This window comes from Melanotaenia boesemani, chromosome 6 (genome assembly GCF_017639745.1).
Source record: "Melanotaenia boesemani isolate fMelBoe1 chromosome 6, fMelBoe1.pri, whole genome shotgun sequence".
In the NCBI taxonomy this organism is placed as follows: domain Eukaryota; kingdom Metazoa; phylum Chordata; class Actinopteri; order Atheriniformes; family Melanotaeniidae; genus Melanotaenia; species Melanotaenia boesemani.
In genome coordinates this window covers 36,934,444-36,950,560 of record NC_055687.1, presented here as the reverse complement: position 1 = coordinate 36,950,560, position 16,117 = coordinate 36,934,444, and the positions used below count along the sequence as shown (strand labels likewise).

The window sequence follows — 16,117 nt, the reverse complement described above, 5'->3', positions numbered from 1 at the left end:
GTGATGCAGGAAAGGTGAATACAAGAAGGTGAGAATGAATCCAGAGGGAGAGAATGGAGAGCTGCAGGGAGAGGAAGAGTGATGAGAGCACTATGAAGTTTGACAGGAGAATGAGCATGACTTCACTGCAGAGCCTGTCCATGAAAAGACCCCAGGCGTACGTCAGACGGGTGATTTTGTGCCCGTCTGCACAATGTTCCAATCCTGACCAACTGGAAGGATGCCAGTTTAGGAGGTGAGGGTTGGATAGAGCTGATTCATGGTGGGCAGATGTGTGTGTGTGAAAAACAGAATGAGATGGACAGAAATAAATAATAGTAAATAATAGTGCTTAGAAAAGTTCAGAGGCCAGAAACACTGCCAGCCACGGCCACATCCAGGCAAGGCCAGTTTATTTCTACAGCACATTTCATGTACAAGACAATTCAAAGTGTTTTACATCAAACATTAAGAGCATTACAGCGGGTGCAGGAAGCAATAACAAGGGCATTAAAAACTCTTTTTGCCACTACAGACATACAAAAGAACACACAGATACATTTATTCCTAATCTTTTGCTTCCACTTTTCCTTTGAACTTATACTGAAGCTTCCACTCACTTCATCAACCCACCTTCTAGTACCGGTTGGACCCCATTTTCCTCCAGATCTGCTTTAATTCTTGGTGTGATAGACTGAGCAGGGTGTTGGAAATATTCCTCAGAGATTTTGCTCCATATTTACATGATAGCATCATACAGTTGCAACAGATTCCACCACATCCCAAAGGCGCTCTATCGCAGCGATTCTTAGCCAAGAAGAAAAACTGTGGACCTTGAGGGCTACGAAACACTTGCAGTGTTTCCTCTGTGGGCAGCGGGACTGCAATATGTAGCAGTTAAACACAAAAGAGATGACGCTGTATCCGTCAGAAGCTCGTCAGCAATACAGCTCTCCACCACATGGTGGCGCGATGCATCATTCAGTTATTTAACAAACTCCGACAAGCAGAAGAAGACGTTCAACTAGCTAGCTGCTAGCCTTTAGTCATGAAGAACTATTTAAGACAGCAGTAGTCCCAATCCCCCGAGAAAGTAAAAAACTTCGCACAACTACAATCTGATTCATTAAGTAAGGTTTTGTAAATGAAGGTAAGGAGGCAGAGCCATGAGCTAAAATGAGCTAACCTCAGCTATGATGACCTAACTCAAGCTAGCACTGAAGAGCTGACGCACTTCAGCATCTAAAAACCAAACAGCTAACACTTATAGTAAAGCTTGTGACATTTAAAAAAAACAAAACAAACAAATAATTAACAGAACAAAAGAAAATGAGCAACAGATGCAGAGCAGGTCTGTCCTGTCACACACTGGCAACGCTTAACAAATTCCAAAAGAGAAAAAAAGAGAAACAAATAAATAAATTTTATCAGTGCATCTGTGTCTTGTCATATGTTTTATAACTGTTGACTGTTATTGAAAAAAAAAAGGAAAACAAGTAATATCAATTTACCCAATACAGTGTTAACATTAGAATTGATCCTGGACCAAGATTGATAAATTATTGGTGATTATCCAAAAAAGAAAAGTTTATATTAGATTAAAGAGCTAAGCTGGTGTCAGATTTGACAACTTCTTTTCGTTGCAGACAGCCCTGAGAGGGCGGAGTAACAGGGACTCTAACTTCACCATCAGTTTCACCCTCTTTTCCATCTTTCTCTTTCTGTCCACTTTTCAGTGTTTTCTAGTGTCTGCATTAATGGCTGGCCTTGTTTTCCATTCTTATTTTTTAACGTGCTTCATTAACAGATTTTAAACGGCTGAGTTCTCTTAAGAGGAATCAGTTTCAGAGAGTCGAGGCCTGATTTTCCTCTGTCACACAGGAGAATGGAACAAAGAGCCGGATGCCGTGGGAAAGCTTATCCACTGATCACCCGAGTAAACACAGTTGACTAATTAGATTTAGATTTACAGAAAATGTCAAAGCTTTGACTTATTTTACATTTACTATTTGGATTTAATCAGTTAAAGATGGATAACGTTGTATTGTTGAGGAATGTCTGCATATAAAAGCTGTCTTTTTAAACACTGACAGAAAACCAGTCAGTCCGTGATTAAATAAACCAAATTAACCAAACATTTTTTATTAAAGCCAAATTGCACAGCCCTAATTAAACTTCTTTTTTTACAGAGAAAATTGCACTTTTTCTTTTATGAACTGACATATTTTATGAACTGACATTTAGCAGCCAGCTCGTGCAGCTGACAGCACTGACCTGCAGGGAGGGATCGATTTTACTTGACTGCATGGCAGCCGGCAGCCCTGCTGTGGAGGTCTGACTCCTACTGGCCAGCAAACAGTTTTCACCTGAACCTACAGCCTGAGGGGTGGAGTGTAAAACCATCCCTTTCTATCAGTAGTAACAGTGGTGTCTCAAGGGAGAAATTACAGTGGCTTTGATGGCAGAGCAGATTGTCCTCCTTGCCTCCAGTGTCGGCCTCGCTGGAGTATTAATGTTCAGTGGTGGTCGGGGAAACCGCTGCCGTGGATTGGCTGTCACCTTTCCATCGGTCTGTGGCTGCAGGTGTAGCTTACCATCACCTAGTGTCAATAATGGATTCACTGGAAAGTGCTTTATAAATCTAATGCAATAGTTGTTGTATGTTTGTTGTAGTAGAACCTGTCATTTAAATTTGGGGTTTTATGTAAAAGATGCCTCGTTGTGTGCTGGTTAGCATCGCTGCCTCACAGGAAGGACGGTGGCGCCACAAAGCAGCTGAGCTGGAGTTGGTTTAGTGAGGATAGCAGGTAAATAGTAGCAGGAATAACTGGAAATGAGGAAAAAGTGGAAACATGGAAATAGTTTCTGTTGTGTGTTTGTTTCAATAACAATATTTTTTCTCCTGAAAGCCAAGACTTGAGAGAACGATGAGATGAGAAAAGGTTTGGTCACCAGTGCCCCCCCAAGAAAAAAATGTTACTGTAATACATAAACTCAGCAGTTTTAATGATAATTTAACCATCATACCGAAAAGAAAAGAAAAACATGACAGGTAGGCTACTTGGCGGCGGAAGCACTAAAAATACAATGAAGTTAATTTAGATTTAGTCATTTGCTGCCAGACGGCTCCTTCATATTTAAAAACTCTTCTTTTTTTAATACTTAAACAATTAATTGTCTCATGATCAATTAATTAAAATACAAAACTTAAGTACAAAATAACTTCTTCCATGAAAATGAAATGCATTTATCATCTGTGGAGAAACAAATCAAATCTCAGCTAAAACGCCATCAAAAGCAAAATGGACGCTCGTTTTTTATTATTTAGTGTATTGCAAGCATTATCATCACTAAATCAGATGCAAATGGTAAAATAAATGAGGTAGGCTGAGAAACAGAAACTAGGACCTCACATGGTTTATTGTTTTATATGAACTGAATGTAAAACGGTCACAAACAAACCTCTGGGAGCGTCTTTAAAATGAAATAATCACATTTTAAAAGGTAGAACTTTGTGTAATTAGATATCAAGGAGAGGTAAAGGTGCATTATTGCTGAGTCATTCTCATGCAGTCATATTCACCATCACTGTTCTTGCTCAGCGTTTTTCACCCAGAGCCCAACGTGGAGTTTTCTCCCTGGAAAACCACTTATCAAGTCCTGAAGTCCAGCTTTCTTTTCTATCAGCTGTTCTATTATATAGTATCTCCAACGATGTAATGTCATGTGTAATAGCAACGATTTTTTTTCTATTATCTATTATATCATCATATCAGAAATGTTTAAAAACAAAGAAACTTGGTGATATCATTGCATTGTAACTAAAATGTTTGCGTGATTGTAAGTTTATCATTGAGTATTAGATCATTTTGTTAGTATTACAGTTGCATTGAGGCCCTTCAGTTATTCTTAATTGCTTTTAATACTTGGGTAAGTTCTGACTTTTCATCCAGGTCAGAAATTAGTAACTTAATCATTTGGGGGTTTATTTAGTTTTAGGATGCATTCACACCAGCACTTTTTGACCCAAATCCTAGTTCTTTGCTTTCTCACGTCATGTTCATCCTCCAGACTGTTTACTGTTGCCCTCTGTTATCCACTCGTTTGTCAAGCCAAACCCTGGTCAGTCCTCAACATGTCACCAGGATCGGTCTCGTCCTCATAGGGTTCATATATGATGCAGCAGTATTCTTTCCTCCAAAGGATGATACTCATGTCTCCTGTTCAGGTAATCAGTCTCTACAGCGGTGCATACTGAGCTGAGCAAACACACGGGCAGCTTGTGTTTGCTTGTGTTTGCAGCAGAAGGAAAAGTGGCATTTTGATTGGTTTGGGGATTAAAGGTCATGAAGTATTTAAAGGCTTGAGCTCAACTTTTGGCTAATCACTCCTCCACAGCTGTGAGTTGGAGGAGTTGGCAGCTCCCTCAGATCACCGTTGTCACAGCGTGTTGTCTCCCACTCTGCGGTGACAGAGCCTTACCCACCCCAGTCAGTAATCCCCTTCAAAGTTCCCAGTAAGCTGATGCCATGGAAAAAGATAAATAAGAAATGTTTCCAGCCCTGTAATGAAAAACTGCAAAGCACCTTCTCTCATCATCCTGAATTAATCTCAAAAACTGTTTTAGATGATGGTCCTTTGCTGGGGTTTACACTGCACTCAAACTTCGTTAGCTCCACGTTTTAATCGTTCAGACAGTTGCTGAAAATAATTATTCTGTCTTGGTAAACAAACACAAACTTTTCAGGCTGTTTCTCTCCAGTAACAGGTTAACTCTGTAAGCAGAAACTTCTCCCACTCTGATGAGAGAGATTGAGGACGTCAGTGACAAATGTCTTGCATTAACTTTGTTGTTTATGTTTCCCACAGAAGATGTGAAATAACCCTATTAAATCAAGTACTCACTCGGCCATTAATCTCAATGCAGCTGACTAGTCCCTCAAAGCTAATGGGGTTTAGAATTTGCATGAGGCGAGTTTACCCACAAAGCTTCGTCTAAGAGGATTGCTGTTCAGACAGAGAGCTTATTGTCACACTCGTTCATAGACATGGATTAACGATACTATGCCCAAAGAACTCCACAAAACTGTGGCAGCAGCTCACAAGTTCCTCTTCACTGGCTCGGATCTTCAGAGAGGCAGACGGTCTGCAGCATGCATGGTAAAATACCTGCAAGAACCAGATCGCAAAGCATCCATCAAATTCATCTTCCCAAATTTTAAAAAGCAGCCAACAAGATTACCTGTTTAAAAATTTCGCCCTCCCTGAATATCAGGTTCTTTTTCAATATTTATTTCCTGTCATATGATGACAGCACTCCTGATTTCCAGCTTTGTGCTGTCAACTTAGCGTTTTGCATCATTTGAATAAGCTTCTTTCAGTGTGAGCGTTTCTGCAGTGTTTCAGTCCCCAAAGCAGCTTTGGAGGCTAAATATAACATGCATCCACTGCATTAATTCTTTCATATTTATCAGCAAGAAAAAAGGTGTTTGAAATGTGACTTTGAGTGTTTAAAATTCAGCAGGATAACAGCGAGAAAGAATAACACACAAGTTCTGGCAAAGTTCTGACAGTTTGATCAACACACACAAACACAGACTGCATCTCCAGAACCACGATGAGGAGGATGACCTGTGCCACGCAGCAACACGGCAAAGGTGGAGCTCTGATCGCGAGAAGCTCGACAGATTGACTTAGATTTACACCCCTAGTAAAACGTCTGCATCTATAAGTTCGATCACAACAAGATGAGGACTCGTTGTTCACCGAAATCTCAAATTCTGCCACAGTGTGATTTTGATTTGATTCTGGAGCCAGAAATAATATGAGATGGCATCACTTCCATTCATATGAAGTCATCCATCACTGATATTTCCAGCAGCATGAACCGTGGTAATAAAACTTCAGTAGAACAGTTTTCATACAATTAAAGGGGTAGTCCACCCCAGAATGTGTGTTTTGGGCTGTAAAAAACACATTATTAATCAGTTGTGTTGAAAACCACCTATACACTTGTTAAAATATGTACTTTTAAAATTTCTTTAAAGAACAGGATTTTGTGGGTCAAAAATGACTCAAATCGTCCCCTACAGGCTAAAACCAGTTTTTTTTTTCCAGTGACGAAGAGGTAAACTTAGTACTCTCCTACATCATGAGAAAATTTTAAAAACCTCACAGCCCCTCCCTCCAGATGCAAAAAAGGCGGGTCCTCGCCTTGCAGGCATAAAAACCACACCCACCGATGCACATGTACGGATGTAAACTCATCTGATGTAGACTCACTAGTTTCAGACTTTAGACTTTTCCAGAGCTTTTGAGAAAATCTTCCTGTAATGGGACGGATTTGTGCTTCTGAGGGTGTAAAAGTAAAACCAGACTTTATTTTTTACCTGCTGATTCTCATCTGGCGACAGACAGCAGCTCAAATCGTAGCAGCAGCAACTTCCAGCAGCTGCCACAACCTGCCACGAGTCTCCACAGCTTTCCAGAGCTGCTGGAGCTGCTGACAGGCAGCTAACAGCTAACAGCTAACAGCGCTAACGGCTCACACTCATATGTTCAGGACCACCTGGTTCATGTGTAGCTGAGGAGATTCAGGAGGGAAAGTCTTCCACCTCAAAGATGCTCTGTGGTGTAGCTGCTTGGTGAAATCTCACTTTGCATCTCATCTGACCTCTGACATCAACAACTGGATATTTTCTCTTCTTCAGACCGTTCTCTGGAAATCCTAGAGATGGTTGTGTGTTAAAATTCCAGTAAATACTCAGACCAACAACCATGCCACATTCAAAGTCTCTTAAATCCTCTTTCTTCCTCATTCTGATGCTCAGTTCAAACTTCAGCAGTCTTCATCATGTCTACATGGCTGCATGCTACTGCGTGATTGGCTGGGTAGATTTTTCTATTATCAAGCAGGTGACAAGGTGGAGCCGATAAAGTGGACGGTGAGTGTAATTTCCTAATCCAATAGGCATAAACTATCAGTGCCGTTCACCTTTAGCTTTGACATTGTGACCAAATATCATTAATCCTGGTTCAACGGAGGCTACCATGGAGACAGCTTAACTACACGCTTCAAAAAGACAGTTCACAAATCAGTGAGTGACATCACAGTGTCCATCCATCAAGCTATGTGACCACAGGTTGCTTCAGAAGTCACCATAATCATGCAGTAAATGTATGCAAGCACACGGATAGAAACACATATAAGAAAGTGAGTCTGGATGCTCTGACTTGCTAAACTGAGTTTGCAATCAGAAACATGCAAATGTACTAACATTTATACAAGGACACAAGTATTAATGTCCTCCTTTATATAACTGTGGCTACAGATACAAAACAGGGTTTTAAAGAACACATTCTCGCATGAAACACCATGACCTGTGGTTATTTTAGCCAGCTAATGAAATTACTGTTCACTTATAGAACTTCCTTTTACTAAAGTTGTGTAATATTAACATTAAGTAACATTAAATGACCAAACAATGAGCAGCTCAAATGTAGGTATCAAGCATCAGGCCAACTTATTCTTAACTTCACTTTTTTTCCTTCTGTCCTTCAGCTTGTAAAGAGCAAAACCTGAATTCTGGCAGAAAAACTCATCATGCGCGTGAGTGTATTTCAGGAGGTGTCGGTGGCATGCATTCAGAGGAACCTACTCCCCAAATGATGCTGTAAACAAGATGTGAGGGCCGTTCCTATGACATCATTCGTAAAGGAAGAAGTGTCAGGGTGCAGTTATTGCATTATTTAGAGCGCCATAAAGAGCCAGGCTATTGATTTTAGGGCAGAAGTGGCTCCCCGCTTAGTTCTGCCATTGTCACCCTCATTAAGCTGATGGATTGCTCTTACTATTCTCCTTTGTGCTTCTTCTGCTGCTGTTTTCTATTACTCTTTCACCCACACATTTTTATTTTATTTTTTTTATTACTGGTATAAAATGTATGAAGATTGTTTGCATTGTGCCTTTTGTAACATGTACAGCTCCTTTTCACTGACAGGTTTATTGTTAACATGTAAAATAACGTGTGCACAGCCTTACTGGGCGGATTCATGCAGCAGCCATGATGATGTTCAGTGTGTAGTCGTGGCTTTTATTCTGTGTGTTCACCACAGCAGTTTATCATAAACATGCTAGCGTTTACATATGTTGGGAGGATGCCAACAGTTGATTAATAAAACATCAAACAGTTACAAAAATTGAACTGCTGTTGGTTTTCGGTCATTTTTAAATATTTATCCCTTTAAGTCACCTCACTCAGAATCTATCTATCTATCTATCTATCTATCTATCTATCTATCTATCTATCTATCTATCTATCTATCTATCTATCTATCTATCTATCTATCTATCTATCTATCTATCTATCTATCTATCTATCTATCTATCTATCTATCTATCTATCTACCTATCTCATGGATGCTGGTTCCCCTGCACAAAGCAGCAAAGAAAAGCTCACTGGAGATGACAGCCTTGTAAAAGATCTCCAACATGTTGCTGCAGATATTGAAGGACCCGAGCGCCTCCAGAAGAAGAGCCTGCTCATCCCCTTCCTGTACACAGCATCTGTGTTGGATCTCCAGTCCAGTCTATGGCTGATGGTCCCTCCCAGGTACTTCTAGGTCTCAACAATCTCCACCTCCTGCCCCATGATCTTCAGTGGAGGTAGAGGAGTCCTCCATCTTCTAAAACAAAAGGGCCAAATTTCTTTGGAGCATATCAGAATTTTGATGAGCTATGAGGAGGTTATTGTAACAATATGGGATGAGATCAGGGACTTTGGAATGACATTGGCTATTTTAATTTTGTTTATTCTTATTATATTTTTTATTAATTAATTCGGACAGAGCTGGTTAATGGGCATCAGTACAAAAAGGGGCATGATATAAACATCCTGGATTCTAGCATAGGATGCTAATTTCCTTCCATGGTTCCAAAGCAAAGAAGAAAAATAACATGTTTTCCTTTAATCCTGATTGGAAAATTCAGCTCTCCATGTGACCCATCTCCAGATGTAGTAGGTAGCCATGTTTCAGAGCCCGGGGAGCAGTTAGGAGGGGTTAAGGGCCTTGCTCAAGGGCACACAGTGAATGTCAGCTTGTTATCTTAATTAATACCTTAATAATTAATAAATAATAAATAAAATGAATTAATAAACCGGACTCAGTTCTTATTTTTAAATTCTTCTTTAACCCACATGAGATGATAGAATAAAAGCATAAGTCATAACCATTTTTAAAGAGTCTTAAAGATGGAATAGGTGGAATATTTTCTTGGGATCCTTGAGTTTAGTTTTCCTGACAGCCCAGCAGGTCTAAATGGTCCCATCTATGGTGGTCCTGGTGGTCCTGGTACTGCTGTCAGGAGGAAACCCATAGACAACCTGGCATAAGAAACAAGCTCATATATGATTTATAAAGTTATGAAAACTGAGAAAGTCACATTGCATAGAATGACTAAATCATGGCCTTTTTTTATTTAGCTGTTTTTACTGCACGTCTTCATATTCTTTAAAGCATCTTCTGTCATTCAGTATAGCAGATAAAAGACAGCTGTTTGTTTTATTGGCTTTCTGTGTGTGGCTGAAATATAACAAATAATTCCTGCTTTAAATCGCAAAGTTTTAAGCAGCAGCCGTGCTCCATCCAGGAGAAGGACTGGCTGCATTTAATCTGTCACCAAGCACGTTGATCCTTTCAGTCCCAGTATAAACCAGTCTGTAGCAGCTTTAATCCCAATATAAACCAGTCTGTAGCAGCTTTTAATCCCAGTATGAACCAGTCTGTAGCAGCTGGAGCTTTAATCCCAATATAAACCAGTCTGTAGCAGCTGGAGCTTTTAATCCCAGTATAAACCAGTCTGTAGCAGCTGGAGCTTTAATCCCAGTATAAACCAGTCTGTAGCAGCTGGAGCTTTAATCCCAGTATAAACCAGTCTGTAGCAGTTTTAATCCCAGGATAAACCAGTGTGTAGCAGCTGTCAGACTGGGAGGTAAAATGATGTAAGATGAATGTATGAATAGATTTAGCAGCATTAAGGTCGACCAGAAGAAGAAAGCAGAATTTATTACTAACAGAACTTTGTAGAAATAACCAGTGTTGGTAATAACGGCGTTTAAAATAACGGCGTTACGTAACGCCGTTATTTTTTCACTAACGGAGTAATCTAACTAATTATTTTCCCCATATTTGTAACGCCGTTATAGTTATTGTACAGTAAAGGCAGTGCGTTACAATAAACTGACTGAACTGCAAAATCAGAACACGCTTCGGCTCCACAACAAGGCTGTTGGTTGGGACTGGGAGAGCTCCGGTTGGATGAACTGGAGCGAGATAAGCAAAATGATTGGCTGATGTCATTGTCAGTTAAAGCAGGCATGTTTCACGGCAGCTAATCAGAGCCAGTGCTTTAACAAACAAACCCGGACGGGCTTAATTTTCTTAAACAAACCTCGAGGAAAAGCAGCAGAGATGGCGAGTGTGGAGCAGTCAGGTGAAAAAATATCATTTTCAAGATGGAAATATAAGCACTATTTTAAATTAATTAAAAAATTTAAATTAATTGACGTAATGTCTTACAGACGATTCGTTTCAGATTATGAGAGTTTGATTTATTTAATTGTCTACAGTTACTGTAAAGGCACTTTATATTGCTTAACTGTTTGCATTTGAAGAAAATACTTGAAGCACAGAATATCTTCAAGACCATTTGTTTGAGACAGTAAATTGGACTTGACTGTAGACTACAGAGTTGAAACACTTTGTTACATATGTTCACTTTTGATGTGACCAAAGGATAGTTTCGTTGTTAACTTTACCAGACTTTGTCTCACGTTGTGTGTTTGATTCAGAAGTTGTTAGTTTGAGCTCAACACACATTATGTAACTGTTCACTATTCAAAAAAGATACTACTTGAAGTGCAGGATGAACATCCTGCTGTGGGTTTATGTGCAATAAAGACTGATGTTTGCATACACATACCTGACTGTTCTTACTCATTTCAAGTAAATTTTGAAAACTACTCAGAAAAAAAAAACTCTTCGAGATAAAGCAACATACAGTAACCCCAATAGTTACTTTCCCTGGTAACTAGTTACTTTTATTATCAAGTAATTTTTTAACTAACTCAGTTACTTTTTTGAAAAAGTAGTGAGTAACTATAACTAATTACTTTTATAAAGTAACGTTCCCAACACTGGAAATAACACACAGACCAACAGTGACCAAACCTTTTTTTCATCTCATCGTTCTCTCAAGTCTTGGCTTTCAGGAGAAAAAATATTGTTATTGAAACAAACACACAACAGAAACTATTTCCATGTTTCCACTTTTTCCTCATTTCCAGTTATTCCTGCTACTATTTACCTGCTATCCTCACTAAACCAACTCCAGCTCAGCTGCTTTGTGGCGCCACCGTGCATCAGAAACGTCTTCTTGGCTTTATTCCAGCCATAGAGGAGCATTATTTTTCTTCTTTTCACACACACATAGAACTTTCTGCTCACTGGTTGATCTTTGGCTGCTCCTGATTGGACGTTACCGTCAATCTAAGCTCTCTGATTGGTGGAAAGTCTGACAGGAAGTGGCTTCATCATCATGTCCAGGTCAAAATAGAGGTCTTTTAGCAACATAGTAGTGATGGTGATGTTTTTACTATGAAATGTGATAAATAATGCTGTTATCGTGGATCATTGTGGATTTACCAGATAGAGTCTCTGAATAAAACTACATTTAGTGGCTGGATTGTAAACCTCCTGGATGGGACAGAAATGTCTGGAAAACTTCTGTAGATCATCTAAAGGGTGGTTATCCATCACAGTTTACCCTACAGAGCTACACACCACCGCTGCTGAGACACTGGTGATGATAGAAGAGATGTAGCTCAGGGAGATCTGCTGGAGGTTTAAGGGTTTGTAAGGAAATAATATCCTGACTTTAAATATAGACTTTTAAAACTGAAAAACAATATAAAATAGAAATCTAATCCATATGTGGTTCTCCAATGTGACAGGTGAACATCTATACAAATAAATACTCAAGCAAGACAGCCATAGACTTAACAACAGTGTGTTACTTTTATTAGCTCTCACACCATCTTGCTGTAATTTCTGTGTCTCAGCCACTTCAGGGTTGACCATCAACTGCTGGGCCTCAACATGGACCACCCACCACAGGAGCATTGATTCTAGCTGCTGTCTTATGAATAGAACACTTTGTTCCAGTGAATTTCCATTTTCCTCCCCCAGAGGGAAAGAAATGACAATCAATATGTTCTGCAAGCCGAGGCGTCTTGTATTGAACATCATGTAAGAGAACAAACAGTGACGCATAAGCGTTTCCAGCCATGAGTGCTGCTATAATCACCATACAGAAGAAACTTTTCTAAGATAAAATATTTCTACAGTTTCTGATAAAATAGATTTGGAGACAAAAAATTAATAAAAACCTTACACAGTAACATAAAAACTGGTAGAAATGTTGCAGCTGCAGGACTACACACAAAATCAGTTGTGATCAGAAATCATGAAAAAACAGCTGCACAACAATCTCGCCATCTGGTCTTCTCACGTGTGTGTAGGTTCAAATATTAGTTTAAAATGAAGGGCACATTTGGTAAATGTCACAAACCTCATACGGTGACACCACAAGTGGGGGGCGCTACTTGACTTTATATAAAAAAAAGAAGCAATAACAGCAAATGCCATGTCGGTGCATCACCCAAATATCACCAGCATTATTAAAACCAAAGTCAAACGTCCGATACCGGGCCGAACGTGGCTCTTACCACGATGATTGGCTCATTTTTTGGCCGAAACAGCAATGATGACGATGAGGATGGAGAGGATGATGACTCCAGCCACCAGGAGATAACACTTCCTTTTCCTTAACTGCCTCTGTGGGGAGAAGAGAAAAAAAAGAAAGAGAATCCATCACTGGTTAAAATAAGAGCAGCGTAACTAGTAACATAACAAGGCTGTCGTTGTTTCTGGCACCTGGAGGGTTAAGGGCCTTGCTTGGTTCATCTCTCTTGTTAATGCCCAGAGACCTGAACCTGGGTCCTCCCAAGCCCACCTCTGTAACCAGTTGGCCACCACTCGAAGGAAAGCTGTTGGGTGGTTTAGTTATAGGAATGTTTGCAGAATATTCTGAAAAAAGCGGCTGAAACCCATGCAATCTCGTCAAAGAAAGTTTGGAAACACTGTTTTGGTAAGTTATTTCTCCCACTGATAAAAACCAGTCGGTGTAGTATTATACATGGATGGAAAGCCTGATTAGTCACCTTTACAACCAGGTAAAACTGGGAAGGATGGTTCTCTTGTGGAATGAACAACAAGGCTAAACCTGGGGCTCACGCCCTCCAAACGTGCCAAAATCCCCAGAAATATTTTCCTGTTGGTGTTCAGTCTGGTTTTGAGTTTCTTGGTGGACTGGGTGACTAGAAAGGGATTACAGGCCTTTTTAGAGTAAAAAACAAAAAAAGTCCTTGAATGGACATAAAAAATATCAAAGAAATAATTTCCACATGATTAATCTGTTTTATTTTAATGTTATGAATTTTGTTAAACTCATTTAATGCACTCCAACTAACTTTGTTAGTTCAGCTCATTTACAGCAATCTGCGCCAATTTAAATTATTTTATTTTATTTTAGTTTAGTCCAACTATTTTTCTTACAATAAGACATTTATACTTAGAAATTTAATTTTCTAACTCTTGTTAATAAATTTATTAAGTAAATATATTTATAAATTCTTTCTCAAATTTGTGTTAGCTAACTAACGTCTGCTTCATTGCAACAAATGACAAATGTGGTTAAAATTCATGCAAGTTCTACCTGATTTAATTACTTTTACCTTGAAAACATGAAATCATTTTGAACAAATTACATCTTAGGTCAGTAACATACATCCTGTGATGCAATTTCTGGGCACATCCTTACCTGAGATCATTGGGGGTTTTGGGTCTTTAAACTTCAGACCCCCTCACTCAGTTAACCCGACCAGGAGTGATCCGTTCCCGGCCTGTGCCCAAGTCTTTGCCCACTTTTTGTTCCTCTTGATCGACAGCCATCATGCGGCTCTCTCCTCAGTCTCAGACAGCTGAACCGATGGCTCTTCTCAGGCGGGACCCTGTGAATCCCAGGAGACTATAGGCTCGGCAGAGTCACTTTCCTGCAAAGCCCCTCCCCTCGGCTTCAATGGACAAGCACTATGCCTGCAACTTCCTTTTGCAACATTCCTCCACCAGCTCCATATACTTTTACCGCTCCCTCTTACTGGCTTCATCCATCCTCTCCTCCCAAGACACTGTTAGCTCCAGCAAGACAACCTCATGTCTCTGACAACAGAACAATGTCTGGTTGCAGGCTGGTCTCCACAGTGTTTTCAGGAAATCTCAGCTGCTTTCCCAGGTCTACCCTCAAATTCTAGTCATTTGCTGTTCCCAGGAGGCCTGGCTGGACTTCTGGTTGGGGAGATGGGCGCTCACCTTCTCTTATGAATAGGATTTTGCGCCTTTGTGGCTTTAACTTCTTGCTCTGGCCGATGGCAGTGGTGATGGCCTCAACAACCACCTTCAGCACCTGATCAGCGACCATCTCCCAGTGCTGTCAAGCAGATACTAAGGATGTGCTCCAGAGTTCCGCTTCCTTGGCACAAGGGACATGTTGGAGTTTCGATCTTGACCCAACAGAAGAGGTTCGATGGGCTGGGCAGGACATCATAGACAGACTGGATCAGGAATTTAGTGTGATGAGGTTCAGCCGTCCACAACTTGGGCCATGAGAGCTTCCTGTCCATGGCTTCTAAATGCCAGCTTGAGAGACTTTTGGGTCCTTGGATTTCCCTGTAATGGAGCACCTTACTTGCTCTAGAAACCATGAACTCCTTAGTAAGACTACTGAGAGGGAGCATCAACTTGTTTTTGTTGCCATAAAGGGCAACATTGCTGAGGCTTCTTAGAAGGCCCATCCAACATCAGAGATGACTGCTCACCCTTCTGTCAAACCCATCCAAAGTAGAAATTGGGAATTCATACACCAGAAATTGGCACAGTATCCTAGGTAAGATACTATGCTGGTATAACTATGCCTTGAATTTCCCCAGGAGACCTAACTTGTTGACTGTATTTCGCCAACTCTCCAGCTGATTGTTGGTTGCCTTGACTGAAGCAGCACCCATTAAGGAGCAGTCAAAGGTTTTTCCAAGGCTCTTCACTGGTTTTTGATGATGGTATGCAGGTATCTCCTAGGGAGCACTGGAATTGGTCAACCACCTTCCCACTCTTCAGGACTAGGGATCTGGATTTTTCTGGCTTGCAGTGCATCTGGGCACAATTGGTTAGTCCCTCCAAGTCCTGAAGGATCCATCTGCATTCTGGGACCAATGTTGTTGTTGCTGTCAGGTCATCCACTAATGTTCGGATGGGGGGGCTGACAGATTCTGGACCTGGTTTTAGGGCCCCTGCATTCCAGTTCAGCAGGCTTGACCAGCATGTTCTTGGCCAAGGGAAAGAGTATCACTGAAATGGTACATCCAATGATGAGCCCTTTCTTCAGGCAGTGCCACTCAGATATAACTGTGCCAGAGGTGAACCTCAGATTAAAGTTTTTATATAAATCCGTGATGAAAACTTTGATGCTGCTCAAACACGGTGTCTCTCTAGTGCCACTTCCACTAGCTTGTAGGGTATGGAGGCATATGCATTAGTGAGGTCAAGCTATTGTACTGCCAGGTCTCCTTTCCCTTCTGAAGCCTCTCTGATCAGTTGTGTCACCACCCCAGTATGCTCAATGCACCCTGGGGTCCCCCCATTTTGCACAGAGAGGTCAATATACTGGTTCTTCAGGAGAAAGTCTGATAGACGATGAGAAAGATCCTAAAAAATATCTTTCCTTCAACATTAAGCAGTGCGATCGTTCTGAACTGTTGTGGTTGACTTCTCTGCTTTTAGGATCCAAACCCCTTCTGCAGATCTCCATTGTTGGGAAACCTTCCCTCTTCTACAGATCACCATCAGGATCTTCTACAGATGGTGCAATAGCTTGGGACACCTCTTGTACACCAGGTAAGGTATTGGGTCCAGGTGCAGAGTTGATTCTAATAACCTTGACTGCGGTTTGGATTTCTTTCCAGCTGGG

At 40.6% G+C, this 16,117-nt stretch overlaps 1 protein-coding gene across 1 annotated transcript in view; it reads right to left on the bottom strand.

The window, feature by feature from the left end:
- tsnare1 (T-SNARE Domain Containing 1) overlaps nt 1-16,117 on the bottom strand; it is a 259,358-nt gene that overhangs the window by 3,613 nt on the left and 239,628 nt on the right. Inside the window, exon 11 of the mRNA XM_041988457.1 lies at nt 12,765-12,873. Coding sequence (XP_041844391.1) covers nt 12,778-12,873 — 96 coding nt within the window. The 3' untranslated portion in view covers nt 12,765-12,777. The remainder of the gene's footprint in view (nt 1-12,764; nt 12,874-16,117) is intronic.